General features: G+C 37.3%; 2 protein-coding genes across 3 annotated transcripts in view; one reads left to right on the forward strand and one right to left on the reverse strand.

The window, feature by feature from the left end:
• Window positions 1-2,657: 2,657 nt before the first annotated feature.
• The window catches only part of LOC127964073 (globoside alpha-1,3-N-acetylgalactosaminyltransferase 1), a 42,130-nt gene continuing 22,945 nt past the window's right edge, over window positions 2,658-21,842 (forward strand). The window contains exons 1-8 of one of the 2 annotated variants that reach the window (XM_052564230.1): window positions 2,658-2,808; window positions 3,159-3,188; window positions 3,321-3,356; window positions 6,819-6,854; window positions 6,940-6,984; window positions 7,236-7,268; window positions 7,357-7,491; window positions 7,606-7,919. In XM_052564230.1, the coding sequence (XP_052420190.1) occupies window positions 2,753-2,808; window positions 3,159-3,188; window positions 3,321-3,356; window positions 6,819-6,854; window positions 6,940-6,984; window positions 7,236-7,268; window positions 7,357-7,491; window positions 7,606-7,919 (685 nt within the window). In that variant the 5' untranslated portion in view covers window positions 2,658-2,752. Of the gene's footprint in view, window positions 2,809-3,158; window positions 3,189-3,320; window positions 3,357-6,818; window positions 6,855-6,939; window positions 6,985-7,235; window positions 7,269-7,356; window positions 7,492-7,605; window positions 9,263-21,842 lie in introns of those variants that run through there. The other variant, XM_052564229.1, reaches the window with a different exon arrangement.
• LOC127964069 (uncharacterized) lies at window positions 16,586-20,610 on the reverse strand. Its single transcript, XM_052564223.1, has 8 exons — window positions 20,464-20,610; window positions 20,187-20,237; window positions 19,459-19,575; window positions 19,262-19,363; window positions 19,052-19,159; window positions 18,659-18,766; window positions 17,872-18,391; window positions 16,586-17,295 (listed from the first exon to the last, which is right to left on the reverse strand). Exons 2-8 carry the CDS (start codon window positions 20,210-20,212, stop codon window positions 16,903-16,905), a joined length of 1,374 nt encoding a protein of 457 aa, XP_052420183.1. The 5' UTR covers window positions 20,213-20,237; window positions 20,464-20,610; the 3' UTR covers window positions 16,586-16,902.

Raw genomic sequence — 21,842 nt, forward strand, 5'->3', positions numbered from 1 at the left:
CACAGAGTCTTGCGTGCACACTTACCATTTACGTGGATTTTTGAAAACCTGGTGACCGGGCCAGACATCCATGAAATTCCTTGTAGTGCCATGCAAGGGCCTGATGATCAAGAAGACTCCTGCAGAAACCTGTGATCTGACCGCCTGATACCAGAAATGTAGCATCTGCTTAGGATCATGTACGATTGCTTGGGCTTTATGTTGTAGGGATTCCTTTAGCCTTTTGACATTTACATATAAATTAAAGAATCTGGCCCCATGGTATACATTTATATAAGTGCTTACTGGCAATGTATACCCCCATTATCTGGAAGATACTGAACAGGTCTCCCCATCTGACTTTCAACACATTCCGAGATAAATAGATAGCCCTCGATGCCAAACACCAAAGGGGCCTGGATGACCTCAGCACTTTAATAGGAGCATGGACATGTAGAAGCTCTGATAAATATGCAGGCACCTACCCATTTAAAATCTTAACAAACAATAAAATCTTAAAAAAAAATCCTGAAGCGGACAGTAAGCCAGTGTAGGGAAGCTAGGACAGGGGTAATGTTCTCATACTTTTTAGTCCTAGTTAAAAGCTGAGCTGATGCATTTTGGCCTAACTGTAAGCATTGAAGAGATGACTTATCCAGACCAACATATAAAGAGTTACAGTCTAGTCTAGATGTTATAAAAGCATGAATTACACTTTCAAACTCCTTACGTGGCAGGTAGGGCTTGACTTTAGCCAACAGATTCAGTTGAAAGAAACTTTTGAAACAGAACTAATCTAATTAAAAGCATTGTCAAAAATCACACCGAGAGTTTTGGTAAATGGACGAACATATAAAGCTAAATTTCCAAGTGCATCTACACAAGCACTTGAATCCCCAGGATGACCAAACACAACAATCTCAGTCTTATTTTCATTAAGACAAAGACAGTTCTGATCCAACCATATTTTTAAATCTCTCAGGCAATTAAGTAATGACAGAAATGAAGCTTTGTCATTTGTTTTGACAGGAAAATAAATCTGTACATCATCTGCATAAGAGTGGAAGATGATATTGTGGTTTCTAAAAATATAACCGAAGTGCAGCATATACAAAGAAAACAACATAGGGCCCAATACTGACCCTAGGGGGGTGCCACAAAAAAGAGGGGCAGCAGATGACGAAAATTCACCAAGGTGAACAGAAAAACTCTTGTCTGTCAAATATGATTGAAACCATTTAAGGGCTATGCCCTTAATGCCGACACACTGATCAAGTTTATATAAAAGAATAGAATGGTTGACCGTATCAAAGGCCGCAGTCTACTCCAAAAGGACTAAACAGCAGAGTTAAAAGAGACCACAGTTAAAAGAAGATCATTAGAAACTCTTAAAAGCAGTTTCTGTACTGTGACGGGACTTAAAACCAGACTGAAAATTCTCATAAATACAAAATTAATTGATAAATGATTAAAGATGATTAAAAACAACTCTCTCAAAGACTTTTGATAAAAAGGGGAGTTAAGATATAGGTCTAAAATTAGACAAAATGGAAGGATCCAAGTTATTGAAGCCACTGCGTATGCCTTGCCATTTAAGCAAGATTTATCCTGAAGGGGCAAGGAGGGAGATTAAGAGAGGACGTCTCCCCCACAGAAAGAAAGCTCTTTCTACAGGGGGCATCCTCTCATAGCCACTTTAGCGCATCACCTCTATGTCGGCATAACTGTTATACTGAAATCGATGGATGCGAGAAGAAAACAGCCTCTTCTATTCCTTTTCAATCTCTGCATGGAGATCAGGCAGAAATGGAAGGCTCACCTGAGCTGGAGGGCTATGGTCAGAAAGATAATGCTCGTCAAGGCGACCTCACCGGGCTGTCCCCCGTAGTGACGTCAGGGGCTGTCGCCGGCCAACTCGTTGGTGTTTTTTCAATGTATGCTTCAGACATGGGTAACGACGAAGTGTTCCCCATAGCGACCCCTAGAGGACACAGCTCGAAGTTCCCTTGAAAAGGAACTGAATAGCTGACGCATAAACGCTACAGCTTAGGTCCGACACAGAAGTATAAACCAGTCTTAAAGAAAGAGGTTTTGAGGCTTAGAAAACAACTCATCAAGTATCTCAAAGAGAAAGAATACAAAGAATCTAACCGTAACTGACCTGAGTGCATTTTGCTATATGTGTACCAAGCTATATAGGATCCTGCAGGTGGTGGATCGTTTATAGCCCTTTCTGACGGCAGCTAGAATAATTACATTTATCATTTTAATGGTGAGTTAAAATTAAAACTTTATGAAACACGTGACTGAAATTACATTATATTCCAGTTTTATATGTATATAACAGAAATTCAGAAATCAAAATTTACACACTAATACACATTACATACTCATAGTCACAATGCTGATGTTGTTAGTTCAATTTATTGTAATGCTTTTTTCCTCAGGTGGTCAGAACAATGGCAGACTTGTTCAGATGACAGCATCTGATAAGAATTCTTATTTAGGTCTTACTTCCAAGACGTAGGCAAGAATCTGTGATTCTGAAATAGCCTACAGCATCCACACTGAGGTGATGACTAACTGCCACATATCAAAACATTAGATTAATTTGAGCTAAGGGCCATCCCCTTGCACAAACATGCCTAGAATTATTTATTTGCATACAACATGCACACAGTTCTTTCCTGATCCACATCTCTCTTGCTTTATTCCTCTTATTTACTTTTGTCTCTAAATTCATATCAGTGTGGACATTAGTATTCTAGGAATAATGTTGGTCCGTCAGAATGTTCTCATCGTTGTGTTCTTTGGGATGGTATTGAGTGGGTATGTAATTAATTTTTTATCAATATTACAATATTATTACATTGTTTGCCTTTGTTTTTGGGTTGTGAATTTATGTCAGTGATGTTTTATTTCAGAGTACATGAAGTATTTAGCATATTTCCACTCTATTCTGCCTAAGCACATTATTTTTTGAGGCAAAAATCTTTATAGACTACTCTTGAGAAAAATTTGTAGATTTTAAGCCCTACAATATTATAAGCAAATTATTATTCAGCATTTTCTGTGTACATGACAACCATAAGATATAAAACTCTAAACTCTGAGAAGAGGATTACATTTGAACATTTCCAGAGATCTCTCCTCATGAAGTTATGTGTCTTTCTTTACAGGCTCATTTACCTGAACAATATGCAGTGCATGTAAGTTTAATGCAGTTAGAAAAAACATGATGCAAATGTGTTGTTCTTTTGCTATGAGAAGTTTGCATGACTGATTTTATTTATTTATTTATTTATTTATTTATTTATTTATTTATTTATTACTGTTTTTAGCTGCAATCAGCAGATAACAGAACAAGACCTTGATAAGTAAGTAATGATGTTCATACACAAACCTATCATACATATCACTCTTCAACACACAAGAAAAAGGATTTCCTGTACGTTGACTTATTTGTGGCGGCCCGCCACATTATTCACACTGACCTCCACAAATATCCACCGCCCGTGGTGCTCCACTTCATCCACAAAGCGACGTGAGCACTATATACATTAAGGAACTACCCTTTTGGTGTCTTTTTTCCATACTGACAAACACATTACTGCGGAAAGTGGCAGTGCTTTTAAGAATTTTAGGTTGATATAGCACACACACAAAATATCAGCAATGCTACAATGACAAAGTCGCTTGCTTATATTAAAGGTGCCATCTGTAATGTTTGGCAAAAAAAATCAAGTCATACTCCACATTCCATAACAGATGGGGGCAGTATGCCTCAATAAAGTGAATTGGTCTACTCTAGAGTAACAAACGAGAAACGGCATAGTCTCTATGCTCCGCCCCTACTTTCACAACAACACTACAGCCATAGCCCGAAGCCTAACTGTGCGTTCACACCGCCGGCGTCTAGAGCGTCAAAAATCACTCTTGCCGCTCTGCTCACGACGCTGCAGAAAGATTTGTGAGCGCTCAGACGCTCTAACGTAGATCGAATGCTTATTTTGTATTTAAAGCGGCCGCTAAGCAAACAAGCTTGTTGATCTCGTGCAGACTAACCACAAGGAGTTATAACCTCATTAAATATTGTTGTGGACGAAATATTAGGATACTTTACTTAAAATGAACAATCTCATACACCTTGGTCCACGTATCACTTTTAATTTATTTTTTTATGTCCCTGTAGGCAAACAGGGACACATCATAGATTAATACAAACGCTTTATTCTGCTTGGGAACTAATGTGCCAACTCTCAAGCATTCACCGTGAGACACACGGAATTGACTCTTTTCACACGCTTTCACGCCACACATCAATTTTTTCACGCACAGAAAAACCACGAAGCAAAGAGGACACGGAGACCAACAGACTAGACAGAGCAGGTTAGTTATGATAATAGGGCTGTGCAAAAAATCGAATGCGATTTTCATGCACCTCTCATCAGTAAAGACGCTCCTGTATTTAGAAGTATATCTCCAGCCTGTGCGTTCAGATCAGGGTTGCCAGGTTTTCACAACAAATCCTGCCCAGTTGCTTCTTAAAACTAGTCCAAAACTAGCCCAATCGCGTTTCCGGGAGGTTCCCCGATAAAAATTGCTGCCCGGATTAAAATATAATTTTTTGGGAAGGGTTTCCCTGGTAAAATTAGCATTTTCTGGGGCTAAATATCACATTATTGGTATTGGGATTGCTTCAAACCGCGGACATGAAAAACAACCGCAGACTTGGCAATACTGGTTCAGGTGGAGCGGCAGTAACTGCACAGAGCCTTAGTCTACCGACAACTAACACAAAATCGCTTTCAAAATCGACAAAGAATCGCCTGCGATTTTAACATCGATGTTGTGTAGATTGTCAGTGAATTACGGCTCTGTGTAGTAAATGCCGACCAGTGTTGCCAAGTCTGTGGCGGTTGTTTTTCATGTCCGCTGGTCACAGCGACCCCAATACAAATAATGTTAACGTGATATTTAGCCCCTAAAATGCGAATTATACCAAGGCAACCCTGCTAAAAAAAACTATATTTTAACCCCGGGAAGCAATGTTTTATCGGGGAATCTTCTGGAAGCGAGATTGGGCTAGTTTTGAGAAGCAACTGGGCAGGATTTGTTGTGAAAACCTGGCAATCCTGATCTTAACACATGTAACGTTACTGGAGATATACTCATAATTACAGGAGCGTCTTTACTGATGAGATGTACATGAGTAAAGACATGCACAGCCCTATATAATAAAATGGGTAACGTTAAGTTATAGCTAGCTAATTATCAAACGCAGCTACGGTTAGCCATCGCTAACATTAACACGTTTATCGAACAGCCTTCGATACATTTCTATGTTATAACTTCCCGAAAACAAATACACAAACATATAAAACAAACTTCTAGCGAAATACTAACAGCATCTAACTTGCAAGTTCGGAGTCAAACCTCATTTCTTTCAGGTCCATCAGTTGTCTCCAGCGATTAAAAGCAGTGCCGATGTTTACTCTGGTATTCTTATCGGATCTGATTTGTGATTCCGAGCGCGGTTGTTTCCCTGTAGCGGGTGTTGGTCTCTTGCCAAGGGCTGCAGCTATCCTTCCGCTCTCTTCTCTGAATTGAAAGTAGTGGGCTGTACTTTCCACACGATTGACATCAGGTCCAGGTACGCCCTGCGAGTTATTCGTGTATTGTAGGTTGGCTGGTGGTAATGTCGCCCGCATACCGCCTCCCACGGCCGAAACTGGTATTACAACACCTGCCGGGCCGGGGCTAGTAATGCTAATGCTAATTAAGGTTGATATCTCTGCAGCACTATAACTTGACATTTTTTTAATGACATCATCGCCCTTATTTCTTCTCATTCTTTTGATGCGTGTAGGTCATGTTATGGATATTTTTACCTCAATTTCTGCATATGGCACCTTTAAAAATAAAAATGAACAAATAAGACTGATGTAGGCTACTAGCGTTGTAACAAATAATTGTTTTTCAGTGACAAATTCACCTAGGCTATATTAAACTTTGAACTTTTTAACAAAATAAATAAGGATGTTTTACCCGCGTTTTACAAAAATAAATAGCCTATGGATTTCCCCTTAGCTACTTTAAAACGATTGTAGTTTGTGGTGTATTATTAACTAAAAAGCCATAAAAGGCTACAATGGCACATTTTACATCTACCTTGTATTAGCAAAAATATATAAAATAATAAGATGGGTAGCCGTTGTAACATAAATAATTAAGGTATTCCCTTTATTAAAAACGAATGCTTTCCACTTCCCCATCACTTTTGTTCCCCAGCTCAAAATACGTTCCCGCGGATATGGACAGGCAGTGACTTTGAAATATCTTTTTTTTTTTTTTTTTTTTTTTTTTTGGATAAACGTTTGGCGCAGGGTTGTCTCTCTCAGCGTCTTTTCTGTTCAGTGGGCGGCAGAGATTTAAGAGGATTTAAGTGGTATGATTACTTGTGTTTAGTCACTGTTTGTTTGTAGAAAATATGTAAATGGGAACAGATCTATTGGACATTCAGATATAGATCCGAAGTCCCAGAACTTGTGTGAACGAAACTTGATGCAATGGCGTCATAAATATGCAAATTAATATGAGACGTCACCCGCTGCCACAAGTCTCACAAAATCCTGCTGGAAACATTTACACAAGTACTACTATTAGTGTACATGCTCATATTCATAAACACATGCACACACAACATAATCAAATTCAACTGAGCATCTATTTTATCAGGCGACGACCCTGAGTGCATGTGTTGTTCTTTTGATTTGAGAAGTTTGCAATACTGAATTATTATTATTATTATTATATTTAAATTTTTTTACTGTTTAAAGCTGCAGTCAGCAGATAACTGAACAAGGCATCATCAAGTGAGTAATGATCACAATCAATTACAATCAAATGCACAACATAATCAAATTCAAATGAGTAAGAGTTTGTATCTATTTCAATCAGGCCAAAATGGAGGCAAAAGATCATTGAATTGCGCTCATCACCAGGGTAAGTAAAACTCCATTTTCTTAAAAGCAACGTTTTTAAGTTTATCCATATTTAAAAAGGTATATACTGTTCAAGACACATTATAAAAAACATTATTGATTCATGTGGTTCTGATCAGATGACAATTGAGAGTTAAATGATGTCTTCAGTCCATTGATGGAACTAAAAAACAAACAAAAAACACTTGTAAACCCATGATTTTAATTTGTATCATTTAATTTGTTCTTTTTGCTTGTTCATTTTTATTACAGGTTATTGTACAACCAGCCGAGTGTGGTGGCTGGGTGAGTATTATATTTTTAGTACCAGTCTGTTGTTACTAAATATAATGGATGGAATGATTACAGCGCTGTATGTGTGTTTTTTATGAAGTCGGACAGATGTTGCTTCTGCGTCACCATGGTCAGCTCCAATCATTTGGGAGGGAACCTTTGACTCCACACTGATCGACTCCATCTACAAACAACAAAATCTCACCATAGCAACCACTGTCTTTGCTTTGGGAAAGTAAGTCTTCAGGATACCTTTCATCTTGTATTAAGAATTCTCATTTATTTTTTGGAAATATTAATCATTAAAGGGTAAATTAACTATAATGAATTTTTTTTCTCTGTTTGTTAGATACACACGTTTTGTCAAAGATTTTCTGGAGTCAGCAGAGCAACATTATTTTGTTGGATTTCGAGTGCATTACTACTTGTTTACAGATCAACCAGAATCAATTCCTGAAGTGAAGATGGGTGAAAACCGTAGTTTGACAATTGAAAAGGTTCCGACTATGAATCGATGGCAGGACATCAGTATGAACAGGATGGAAAAAATAGAACAACTAATAGAGAATGAACTAGTCAATGAGGCAGATTATATTTTCTGCCTTGACATAGATGGAAAGTTCTATGGCCGGTGGGGTGCAGAGACTTTGGGTCGTCTCGTAGGTGTGTTACATCCTTGGCTCTTTAATGTTCCAAGAAATCAATTCACATATGAGCGCAGGCCAGAATCTAAAGCATACATTCCTGTTGAGGAAGGTGATTATTATTATGCTGGTGCTGCATTTGGTGGCTCATTGAAGGATGTACACCTTCTCACCAAAACCTGCAGGGAGCATCTGAAAATTGATGCTGAAAACTCTATTGAGGCGGTATGGCAAGAGGAGTCTCACTTGAACAAGTATTTCCTTTTGAACAAACCTAGTAAACTGCTCTCTCCTGAATATATGTGGCGGGATGTCAATGAAAAATCAGCTGTAATAAAAATAGTTCGCTACACTAATGTACCTAAAAACTATGCTGAAGTTCGTCCAAACCCGTAGAAACTGTTGCCAATACTCAGCTATACTTAAATGTTGTGTTCTCACAGTCCTCCCATTACATATTGTGAATCTGTTAACAGGTAATACTGGCAACAGTGAAGATGACATCTACCACCAAGAAGTGAATAATCACTGAAAAGTACAGATGTTTATGAGCACAATGTAGCATCAGAAGCAATATCTGACAAAATCTTTTAGAATGAACACTCACAATGTCTTATACAAACACAATGCTAAGAATCAGAAAAGCGCTTTTCCAGACACAGGATAGAGGTATATTTTAAGGGTCAATATCACCATATAGTGCCTTTCAACCCTCACAATGGTTTTAATTTCCCATTCACTTTATGTCACATAATAAATAGTAGACACTCAAGTACTATAGAAACATATTAGCTGAGGTCCCATGTTAGCTGAGGTCCCATTTATATGGACATATAAATTATGTTTAAATATGTTTTCATTGCAAAATTAAGCTGCAAATTGTACTTCCTGATAGGTATGATGCCCCTTTCCTAAACAGGGTTATAAAAAAAAATAAAATGATATATATATATATATATATTTACCAAAATATTAATAGGATAATTTTTGTTTCTAGGTTTTATGATTTGACACTCTTACAAAAAAAAAAAAAAAAAAAATCATCTAAAGAGCCAAGTAATGATGTTGTTATCAATATAAAACCTAGCCTAATATAACAAGTTGTCATGGCAAATTAAATATGTATGAACAGGACACCAAAAGCGCCCTACAGTGATACTTACACTTAGAAGTACTATTTTGCAAAACTTTTTTTTTTTTCATACTTAAAATCATGTTTTTGCCAAAGTATAAAATATATTATGATTCCTTTGAATTTAATTGTTCCTGTGGCTCAGTGGTAGGGCATTGCATCAGCAGCGCAGAAGGTTGTGGGTTTGGTTCCCAGGGAACACATATTAAGTAAAAAAAAAATAGACTAAATGCACAGTAAGTTGCTTTGGATAAGAGACACTGCTAAATGTATTTGTATAAATAATTGAATAAACATTTTTAAATAAATAAACACATTATAAACTATTGTCTAATAACACAATAAAATGACCTGGACCATGACATCACTGAACCAATGATGACCTGACTTAAAAATAAATAAAGAAATAAATAATCAAACAAATGAATTACTTTAAACAATGTTGGGGTTCAATAAATGCATTACTCTATGAATGCTTAATTGTTCATACACCAAGCACATGGGTTTCACATTGTGGCGCAAATTCTGTGGTGGATGCATTAGGAATCAGGAATGAATGGAAAATATGTTTTTACAGTACACAATCAAACTCGTTACTAACTCAGTGTAACGATACAAACTTCCTATACATCGGGAAGAAGGAGGCGGGAACCGGCGCACAATCAAAACATAATTTTAATATTGAAAATAAACACAAAACAGCGCGTCAGCCCCTCATGGCGACTGACGCGCACAAATAAAAGCCAAAACATAAAATAATGTCCCAGGCCTGGTCCTCTCTCGTCCTTCACGGTCGTCACTCCAGTTTTATATCCTTCCATCTCCTACGTGGGACTCGATACTAGCGGTGGGGCTCAGGTGTAGCTCATCTCCAATCACTACACCTGGCCTCACTCCTCGTTCCCACGCCTCTCGGCCCCGCCCCACTCGCCACATACCCCCATCGCCCCTCGCAGGCCGGGGGGTACTCCCGAGACTGCGCTCTACTCCCCCCCCCCCCCCCCTCCGGGGGAGACCGCTCACGGGGACCTGCGGGAACCTGCGGGAACCTGGGGGTAGGACAGACGAGGCGAGAGAAAAGGAGATGGAAGGAGGAGCGACAGGGACGAGAGAGGGGAGAGAGGAAAAAAAAAAAAAAAAATCCGGTTCCCAGACGCACTGCTGCTCGGCCCTCCACCGGCTGGGTGATCTCCTCCGCGGTGCCCGGCGGTGGCACTGGACGGCCCTCGGCGGACGGCACGACACTCCTCCGCCGCCCCGTGGACGGCGACGGCTCCTCCGATTTTGGGCAGCGGCAGGAGTCCCCCGTTCCCTGCCCCTCCGGATTCCGTCACGGAGGCGGCAGGCTCCGGCCCCCTGGCGAACGGCGCCGACTCCTCCGCTCCCTCACGGACGGCAGCCGCCCCTCCTTGTCGTGGGCGGTCAGCAGCGAGCTCGCCCGTCCCCGGCAACTCGCTCCAGCCCACCGCCTCGAGCGTCAATGGCGGCACGTACCTCGCCAGCTCGAGGGCACCGCGGATTCACCACAGCGGCGAGGGATCTTCAGCAGCGCGTCCCTCCTTCTCCCGGGCTTCGGCACCACTGTAACAATAAACACTTCCTAATCATCGGGAAGAAGGAGGCGGGAACCGGCGCACAATCAAAAACATAATTTTAATATTCAAAGTAAACACAAAACGGCGCACCAGCCCCTCACGGACGACTGGTGCGCATAAATGAAAACCAAAACATAAAATAATATCCCAGGCCTGGTCCTCTCTCGTCCTTCACGGTCGTCACTCCAGTTTTATATCCTTCCATCTCCTACGTGGGACTCGATACTAGCGGTGGGGCTCAGGTGTAGCTCATCTCCAATCACTACACCTGGCCTCACTCCTCGTTCCCACGCCTCTCGGCCCCGCCCCACTCGCCACACTCAGAATCCACTGTTGTGATAGAAATGTGTTACTCGGAATCCACTCTTTGAAACTTAAAGGGTTAGTTCACCCAGATAGCAAATTTATGTAATTAATAACTTACCCTCATGTTGTTTCAAACCCGTAAGACCTCCGTTTATTTTTGGAACACAATTTAGGATATTTTAGATTTAGTCCGAGAGCTCTCAGTCCCTCCATTGAAGCTGTGTGTACGGTATACTGTCCATGTCCAGAAAGGTATTTGGCATGACATTTCAAAATGTCTCACTTTCAGCATTTTATATGTTATCTATATTCTATTGTGAATTAAATATAAGTTTATGAGATTTGTAAATGATTCCATTCCTTTTTTACTCACAATTTGTACAGTGTCCCAATTTTTATTTGAACCGTGTTTGTATGTATTAACTTTAATAACTTTAATTAATCTATATTTTATTGGTTTTAATGGTTTTGCAGTGGGTTAAAAACTTTTTAATTATAGTTTCTGTACATGGAATTTCTTCTCCAGAGTGAATTGCATTTTTGAGGGCCTAAATATGCTCCAAAACTCACAAAACTTTGAACACGCCTCTGAACTGGCGAAAATTTACATATGATATGGGTTACAGAAGTGGGTGTGTCAAAATGGCTCGCCACCTGTAAAATCTCGACAGAGTGCGCCTCAAGCTACATTTTACGTACATGTATAAAAATCAGTACATACATGTAACACACCATTACTTATAAAATATTATCTTGGTACAAAATCAAAACCCAACAGGAAGTATGTTATTTTGTATTTCCTGTACAATTTCCAGGCATCATACTTTGATGAACTCCTCCTACAGTTTTAATCTAATCATCTTCAAATTTGGTGAGGGTTATAATAAGGTATTTGTGACTCCGCACTCTGTTACGTCAGGTCTAGCTGTAGGTCCATGGCAGCTTTCATTTGCCAAGGCCCACCCGCCTACATGTCAAACAACCAATCACAGTTTGTTTCTTTCAGCATCACGTTTCGAGTTGTTAAAGTGTCGCCACAATAACAGGCTGGTGTGTAAAACTCTCAGACGTATTTTAAAGACTCTATGCTGCAAACTTTAAATATTTCACAGTTGTAAACACGATGGCTTTCTTCTTTCATGAGGGTGTTTGGCATCTTTTTTTTTTAAGGTGGAATGTTAAAGAACATGACACACACGTCTCCTGAAAATCAGTTATAATTCAGCCAATCCGATGATGACTTTGAAACTCCTGAAGGGTTTTTTTTGTGTTCCATATGCATCATACATCTGAGCAGGCCCGTCACGACAAGGCAGGCAAACCAAATAATTGTTTGGGGCCCCGAGCTGGCCTGGGGCCCCAAGACAACGACTGGTTAAGAATAAAATGCAACGACACTGTGTGAGCGCCCCTTTGATCGTCAATGCAGTAACGTGTAATGACCTGTTATCGGGATCCCCCTCAAAGGGGCCCCTCTCAGTAATCGCTGTAGCCAGCAAACCACTTGATCTCTGCTGCCGTCAAAATACAAAACCTCCTTGGCAGTCATGAATCGGGATTATGCTTAAGGATGCCAGAAGAGAAAGGAAGAGGAGGATAAGAAAAAAACAAGATAGTGGTAAGTGAATAATTACACTGGATAAAATAGCTCTACTTGTCAGTCTTGTACAAATGGTGTAATTTTGCAGCAGGTAGGCTAGCAAATAGATGTTTATGTTAGCTACCTGTCTGACAAATGCTGCTTTTTTTTTTCGAACGGAAGGAATATGGTTACTGTAATATGTTTTTTAACGGGGTAAGGAAGACGCGGAACAGAAATCGCATACTGCAAGGAGTCAGCAGTGTTTTGATTTGAGGGCGCGGGCAAACGTAAAGAGAACTCTGTGGCAATAATTAAAAGATAAATTAAATTAATGTTTTGTGTTTAATGTTTAATGTGCATCTCAGAAAATGCTTTACTTAAAACCCGAAACGGGGTTAATTCATCTGTTTTAATTCATCTTAATTCATCTGTCAACTTTATTGTCATTGTTCACAGTACAAGCACAGACAGAGAAACAATGGGTAATAATTAAATGTTTATTTTTGATGTATGCATTGCATTCTATGCATTTAAAAAATAAGGAATAAAAAAAAAAATAATAAAGGAAACTTAGTTGTTCATTTTAAGAGACCCAGGAGTCCTATTTTCTCTTGCATAATTAATATTGCACTTTAATTAAGCAAAAACACATTTTAACCGATTACTCGATTAATTGATGGAATTTTTGGTAGAATACTCGATTACTAAAATATTAGAAAGCTACAGCCCTAGAGGAAGTTGGCAAAACAAATAGCATGTTATACTATTCCACCGTGATAATCTATTTACCAAATTGGGGTTAGGAAAACCACACAATAAATTCCGTGCATCAAACATTAGCTTGGGATGCTAACATATCTTTAAGTTTTCAGTAAACTTTATAATAAGTAAAAATACTGTTTGCTAACAGTTAAATGACAATTAACTAAAGATTAATTAAATATCAATTTACCATCTATTACTGATTGTTACTATAAAGTGTCTACCATCTAACTTAGTTAGCAACTATGGTTTTGGGAAACGCACCCCTGAGCTGTTAATTGTGACCTCTTTCAATATGCTAACAGTGAAATGTCAAAACGTACCTCACAGGTAATTTTAGATTTTTTTTTTTCAATTATTTTCCCAGCTACAACATCAACTTCATCCTCAACATCAACAGATGCATCACTTCTCAGTGCTGATGTTTCCTCTATATAGCCAAGGTACCAAAAGCTCTATAATTATAGCTGATATCCTGCACAGCCCAGAGTTTAAACTGATAAGTGTGTGCTGTCATATTATTAGAAAAAAAACCCCCAAAAAACAGTGCAAATCACTATTGAATTCCCACCAAACTATTTTTTCAAGCAGTATTTGCACTGTAAACCTTTTTATTTATATAAAGTGTGGGTTGTAACTATACTCTAATTAATATTTAGAAAAATATAATGTGTTAAATTACTCCATTACTAAAAAAAGTAATCAAATTACAGTAATGAGTTACTAAGTAATGCGTTACTGCCAAACACTGCTGGTGACAGGATATGATTGTTTCACACTAACCTAAACAATGTCCGATCTGCCCCAAACTTTACATGTTTGATAAGAGTCCTGGCCTGAACAGGTCTTAAGGCCAATATTCAGTTATAATCATAGCATCACTTGCTGCCAATGGGAAATTACTTGATTTACACTAACTTAAACATGCAATGTCCGATCTGCCCCAAACTTCACGTTTGATAAGTGTCCTTGCCTGAAGACTTCTACATGCCAATACTGAGTTATAATCATAGTGCCACCTGTTGGCAGCAGAAAATTTGGCATATATAAATGACTTTGACATATTACTCCTATATTTACCACTTTAAAAGCATATTGCCCACTTTTCTCTGTTTTCCCCTTGTCCACCGATTGGAGGTGAGCCCGTGTGCTAGGGCCCTTTCATTGCTACTTGCAGCTTTAAATATTTATGCAATTACTAATTGATTTGTTTGTTCCTTTTTTATTACTGACTGTTTACTTGTCTTTTACAATTTAAAATGTTAAATCTATAGGAGTCTAGTTGCTCTTGTTGTGGTATTTTTGTTAAAAGCATATATAGCCAAAAGTTAATCTTATAGGCCTAAGTGTTCTTTAGGCTGCTGGTTTTTGCTCATGTTATTTAGCTGCAACAAAATGCTTTGTAAAAAGACAATAATTGTTTGACATTTACATTTTTGACTTCTTTTTTTTATATTGGATTTTTATAAACTTGTAACTAGGAATCAATAAGAATCGGAATCATTAGGCAGAATCGGAATCGATAAATTTCTAATGATACCCAGCCCTACTCGTAAGGCTGAAGGCATCAGATCAGTTCAGCTGTTGATTCCAGCATAGTAAATCCATCCTCAAAAGTACAGAGTCTTGGTGTAGTTTTTGATCCTCAGCTAAAATTGGATGCACACATAAAACACATTTCTAAAATTTCCTTCTACCATCTTAAGAACAATGCACAGCTTACAGTCTTTTCTTACCTTTGCTGATATAGAAAGGCTTATACATGCCTTCATTACATCTAGATAAGATTATTGTAATGCCCTGTTTCCTGGCCTTCCAGCTAAATTTATTAACAAGCTGCAGTACATTCAAAACTCTGCTGCTCGTGTGCTTACTTGTACTTCTCCACGGGAACACATCACACCTGCTTTCACAGTTACACTAGCTTATCAATGCTAGTATTTATTTTGAAATTCTAATTTTAACAAAGCGCTACAGGAGCAGGACTGCACCAGAGTACATTTGCTCTCTTATAAGTTCATGTATACTCCACCTCGCTCTCTCTGCCCTGCCAGTTTTCTTTGACTTTAACAGCCTTCATGCAAACTTAAGACAATGGGGGAAAGAGCTTTTCAAAGCCACCAAAATATTGAATGTACTTCCTTAAAAGGACTTCCTTTTAATATCAGAATTGCACTGATTTATTTGTTTGTTTGTTTTACTGTAGTGTTTTGGGCTTAAGAAAAGCGGATAACAAATAAAATATTATTATTATTATTATATTATTATTAAAGGGTTACTCCTCCCCAAAATGAAAATTTTGTCATTAATCACCTACCCCATGTCGTTCCAAAAGAAAACAAAAATAACGACTTTATACAATTACAAAAAGTGTTCCCGTCACTTCATATAACCCAGATTGCATGAATGATGGCAGATGGACTATTCTGATGACAACTTTTCATACCTTTTATGGACCTTGACATTGTTATTTACTTGCCAGTCTATGGGACAGTCTCAAGCCTCCAGATTTTCATCCAAAATACCTTAAATTGTGTTCTGATTAATGAAAAAAAAATAATAATAATAATTTAGGGTGGAGTATCCCTTTAATTTAATTTGTATTTATTTATGGAGTTGTATTATGTCACACTTATCTAGTAAGTTTTGTCTGTGTGTGAAGATGCTACAGACAGTTGTGTAGCACAAATCCAAGAATTAATGTTCTTAAAGGGTTAGTTCTTCCAAAATCTGAAAATTGTGTCATTAATTATTCACCCTCATGTCTTTCCAAACCTGTTAAGACCTTAATTCATCTTCACAACACAAATTAAGATATTTTTGATGGAATCTGAGAGCTCTTTGACCATCCATAGACAGCAAGGACATTGCCACGATCAACACACAGAAACATAGCAAGGAAATCTGTAAAATAGTCCATGTGGCATCAAGGGTTCAGCTGTATTTTTAGGAAGCTATGAGAATATTAACAACAATTTACTCAGCAATTCTTCTCCCCGGTGTTATCATTTTAGGAGTACCCCTGAATGTAATCAGCTTCATTTACTTTTAGTAGACAGCTTGCATGCTGAACAGGACTGGAGTTGAAAACTATCTTGATAAAGTAGCCCAAAATACTTCAATGAAAATACGTTTATTTCCAACTTTTTTTTTTTGTATTTGAACGAAAAAATTAAAGATGTAGCCTATAACTATAGTTTTTTAAAATTAGATTTGAATGTCATGATGACATATATGTACAAACATTTGGTTTTTACAGAACTCAAGTAAAGTACAGATTCTACAAAATACACAATCAACAACTTAACTCAACAACTTAATGTTTTTATTCATGGTTAACAGGATTTGGGGATTTTTCACTTCTATCATTAATACCAGAATATGTATTTATTTTTAACAGATAAACTGGAGCTTTATTTTTTTGCTTTATTCTGAAACTAACATTTATCCAGTGCTCTCTGATATCAGTCCAATTTTATATCAATTAATTTGAAGTTTTTTATACAAAAAACAGTACATATTAAACTACCCTGAAATACATCTATTCGAGAAAGAAATGTGTCTTAGCAGCTATGAAAGTGCACAGATTATAACAATCATAATCATTAATTAACAAGTCCTACTCCTAATAATAATCATCATAATCATCATAACAATTGCCACCATCTGGAATGTCGTCATCATAATCCTCTAAAGTACGTCCCTCATAATTGTAAAATTCCCAGTCATCATAATCAACTTCCACGTCTAAAGGAGAATATTCCGCCAGATCTACCTCATAATTATTTGCACCAAAATCATTCTCACTGTAGTCGTCTCCAAAATATATTTCCTCCATTTTAAATATTTCTTTCTTTGTATCATTCTCGTTTAACTTGGAGAGGCTTTTATGTCCTGAATCATCTTGCTGCTCGGAGCACAATAGTGCAAGCTTACTAATGTTAGTTTCATCTTTACTAACTTCTGTTTCTGATGTGCAGGTATTGAACACAGAATGTAAGATACTCCTGATTTCCTCCTGCAAAAAAAGAAAAAGGCATTGGTAATACAGTGTATGAAATTCAGAAAACATTTAAAGTATGTAGGTGGGAATGTTTAAGTCAAACAACTTCAGCTTGCTTCCTTTAGTACAGGGGACTTTAAAAGAATAGTTCACCCAAAAGTTTTAATTGAATGAAAATTTACTCAGGCCATTCTAGATGGATTTGGACAAATCGGGGATTATATCGCTCGTTGACTAACTGGTCTTCTGCAGTGAATGGAACAGTTAATGATGGATTTGTTTCTTACATACATGCAGCTTTTTACTTCACAAGATATTAATTGATGGACTGGAGCCTTGTAGATAACCTGTGAACTACTGTGGTGTTCTTATCAGCTGTTTGGATTCTTATTCTGATTGCACTCATTCACTGCTGAGTATCCATTGGTGAGCAAGTGATGAAATGCTACATTTCTCCAAATCTGTTTCGTTAAGGACACAAACTTTTTTACTGGTGGACTGAGGGTTAGTACACTTTAATTTTGGTGTGAATGATTCATTTTAATGGCCCCTGCATTAGTTGCATCACGTAATTGTAATGCAATATCAAACCTCTATAACGTCTTGAGTTTTATCGGTCTGATCCTGTTGTCCAGTGCTGCTGAAGCTGTCATCTGTGTTCTGGTGCTGCTCTGAGGGTCCTGACTTCTTGTCTCCAGTCACATCTGACAGTGTGTGTTTCTGTAGTGCAGCTATTGTGTAATGTGACTTGACATGAGTCTCACAGAGGGACATGACACAGGTTAAACAACACTTTACAGCTTTCAATTTCTCCTCAGTGCAGTAATCACAGGCCACATCTTCCGGTCCGGCATAGGATTGAGGAGGAAGTACTGGACTGAAGCCTGCTTGCTGCAGGCTTTTAACCACCTCATCTAGAGCTGCGTTTGTGTTCAGCACCGGACGGGTTTCTGATGGGTTACCACATTGTGGACAGACATATTCTCCAGCACAATTGTCCCAGTATTCATTAATACATCCTCTGCAGTAATTGTGCCCACATGAGATGGACACTGGATCTTTCAACATCGATTTGCACAGAGGACATTTAAAGTGATGACTTGTCCGAAGTCTAGAAGTTACAAAATCAAAATAATTACCTGAATACCAACATATTTTTCAATAAAAAAAAATCAACACATAAAATTATATAATTTGCCTTTTTATACGCCCATTTTTTACATGGGCAAAATTTGTTCTTTTGAAATACCACTTCCCACTCTAAATTACACTTGTTGTTTTGTTGTGTATATTTTAATTCTCATCTCAAAAATATCATATATTGCTGATTATTTCAAGTACAACATTTCTTAATAATACAAAGAGAAAATAACCTTACCTTGAATCTAAGGGGACAGTGTCTTCTGCTTTGCAGTTAACTGGTGGTTCATCTGACGAATCTGACCACTGAGACACTGTAGGAGAAGGAGCTCTCCCTGATCTAACTCTGAAAGTTTTAAAAAGGACAGTGAAGAGAAATACTCATAATGACTTCTGCTAATATTAAGATTAAAATGACACATTTTTTAAGATGGTTACTGTCTCTCTACATGTTTTTTCTTTGTCAGCACTGTCTTACTACATATTTATTCCTTAACCAAACAACACAATGGTCTGGTTTTCTCGTACAAAATTAGATTTTAAAATACATTTGTTTATTAAAAAAATCAACGCTTTAATTAAGTGTTCACTTCAAGTATGAATAAAATGAAATGAAATTGGTTAAATGCACCTTGTATCCAAAAGAAAATCTTTAAAGTTGGTTGGTGGATCCATTGACAAATCTGTTTTTAAAGACATATAGCTGGGTGCAGGAGAAGCTGCCCTTTCTGACTTTACTCTATGAAGAGACCATGTAAAAACATAAAACAGTCATTTTTTAATACAACTTTAGCACACAAGAAAATTGTCTCAGCTTTGTCAACAAACAAAATATTATAACCTTATGTTTTTGTGTTCATCACTTGGCTCTTTACTCAAGTGCAGCATTTCCACACGGTCTTGTTTCATTGTTGGGAGCTCACATATCCTCTTTTTGGATTCACTTAAAATAAATATGTGTGATAGCAGAATAAGAGAGCTTGTGACAATATTGAATATACAATTAATTATTTACGGAGAAAAAGTGTAGAAATGTGCCTTAAATCCAAAAGAATTGCTTCTCCACTTTTAAAGTTTGTTGGTAGATCCATCGACCAATCTGAGCTCAAAGACATATAGCTGGGTGCAGGAGAATGTGCCCTCTCTGAATATGCTCTGTGGGGAGACAATTGTGATAAATGTCATTTTTAAATTCAAAATAACTGATACATGCATATTTCTGAATTCAGCAGTTATTTTTAAATTGGCTGTCTGAACTTACTCTTCATAAAGTACAAATATATGGGTTAGTCTTAATCAATATTTACATCTGGTACAACAAATGCACACTTCAACGTGCCTACATTAGGCATGTTTATTTTATCCAATTAATTGTTCTTAGGCATAAAAACCCCTAATATTACATGTTGTTAAGAAGGGCATCAATCCTAGCAGTGGGTGTCTAGTTCGGTTTCTTGATTAATGAGGATGCAAAATTATCATTTTTACATGTGACTTTTTTTGGTGCCATAAACTTTGCAAACTATATAAACTAACATTGATATATATATATATATATCAAATGAATATGGATATATCATAGATTGTTAATTAGTTTTTATCGTTAATAATTTTTAAGAAATGTTATATTTGAAATTTTAATGAAACAATTTTCAAGGAAATATTGGCCTAATACACCATTTGCTTCAACTGAGTTTCAGCACTATTAGTAAGGTAATGTGTAAAAACAATGCAGAATAGGTAAACGGGACTTGGAAACTGGGCACCTTTGAGGCTCTTCTTTTAAACTCATGTTGTCCGACAAATGTAGACAAGCCCTGCGAATATAAAGAGAAACACACACAGACATTAACAAGTGATATGTCAGAAAACACTCTACCATCAGTTCAGGACTAGGCCTACGTGCTTTGGTTTCTGTTTAAATCGAAACTTAAAATGTTTACACGTTTTTGTTTTCAGACTAACGTCTAAAAGACCAACCTTAATTATGTAAATATGTTTGGTTGAAAAAGTAAAAGAATAGCTTAAGGAAAAAGCGCATACCTATACAAAGAACATAAAAACGGAATATATGGAATATATCCAATAATTTTCTCTCTGACGTAGTGATGTTATATGACACCGAGACCCGATGCGCGTATCGACCGTATCGACCATGCAGCGCAGCTTCCGATGAAACTCTGTTAATCACGTGATCGATGACAAACGAAGCTTTACTTTCTGTCCAATCAAGTGCGTGGTTCGGTTTGTGTGTCAAATCCCTTCCTTATTTTAATGAGCCTATCTGGTTGGTTAGTTAAACTGTGAGGAGTGTAGTTTGAAAGCTTTATATATATATATAGCCTATATATATATATATATATATATATATATATATATATATATATATATATATATATTTAAATATAATTTTTTTTTTTTCTGGTTTTGATCGTTTGACTTTAGTCTCATTGCTTTCTCTCTCTTTTCCCTTTTCTTTTCGCTCTCTAATTTAATTTTTATTTTATTTTATTTTTATTTTATTTTATTAGGTGGTAGGCCTAAGATTTTACGAGAAATCTGGAAGAAAAAGGAAAACATCCCATTTGGGAACATTTTGAATTGATATCTTCCAATAAAGTATAAGTTATGGTATATAATACATATCACTAATTCACTAATATTTTCCAGGTCATCTGCATCTTTATTTAATCTATGTAACAGGTGAGATGTTTGGTGTGTGATAAGGATCTAATTTAATGTTTGTAAATAATACTCCATGCTCAGACACTTTAGAGCTCTGCATAAGATCAGCCTGTGGCCAATCCTGTACACACAATGTACACATAGTGTATTATCATAATTTGACATTTATCGATGACTTGTATTTGTCACGAAGGCATTTTCTCTTCCCTTCAGGTTATTGAAAGCAGATGACTGATGAGGCACTGGTGAGTATGATCAACCGTTTTCACTGGTGGAGGATGAAGGCTTCAGGGGTCTCATCCATGCTCAGGATCCTTCCTACAGTATATACTGCCAAGCAGGCAGGTGTGTGTAGAAATATTCAGTCCAAGTAAAACATTTACACTGGGTAATATTTTAATAATCTTTTTTAAACTTTTATTTTACTGTTGCACATTTAGGCCTTGAAGAAAATGGTGGACTCAAAATATATGGAAATGGAAAATGTCAAAGGCTGTGTCTTTAACTTCAGATATGTGGACAGCACTTAAAATATAGCCCTGGTAAAAAAAGATTGCTGCAGCAAATATGATTTTACAAGTGATGCATACAATCTTCATTGCACACACACTTAATTTAATGGTTTAAAAAATGTTCTACCAAGTTTCTGCCCTCTGTGACATCTGCACCAAGGCAAAGAAAATGGTCACCTATTTCAGATCCAGCACCATTGCTATAGAGAAGCTGACCCAGATGCA

Source organism: Carassius gibelio, chromosome B8 (assembly GCF_023724105.1).
Source record: "Carassius gibelio isolate Cgi1373 ecotype wild population from Czech Republic chromosome B8, carGib1.2-hapl.c, whole genome shotgun sequence".
Taxonomy (NCBI): domain Eukaryota; kingdom Metazoa; phylum Chordata; class Actinopteri; order Cypriniformes; family Cyprinidae; genus Carassius; species Carassius gibelio.

Bases quoted from the DNA above. Each gene is read 5' to 3' on its own strand.
- LOC127964069 (XM_052564223.1), bottom strand. From the start codon at position 20,212: ATGAGTTTAAAAGAAGAGCCTCAAAG. The intron at 19,364-19,458 runs GCACATTTCTAC...ATTTATTTTAAG, and splicing joins GCAATTCTTTTGGATTTAAG to TGAATCCAAAAAGAGGATAT. The intron at 18,392-18,658 runs GTAAGGTTATTT...TGTAACTTCTAG, and splicing joins ACTGTCCCCTTAGATTCAAG to ACTTCGGACAAGTCATCACT.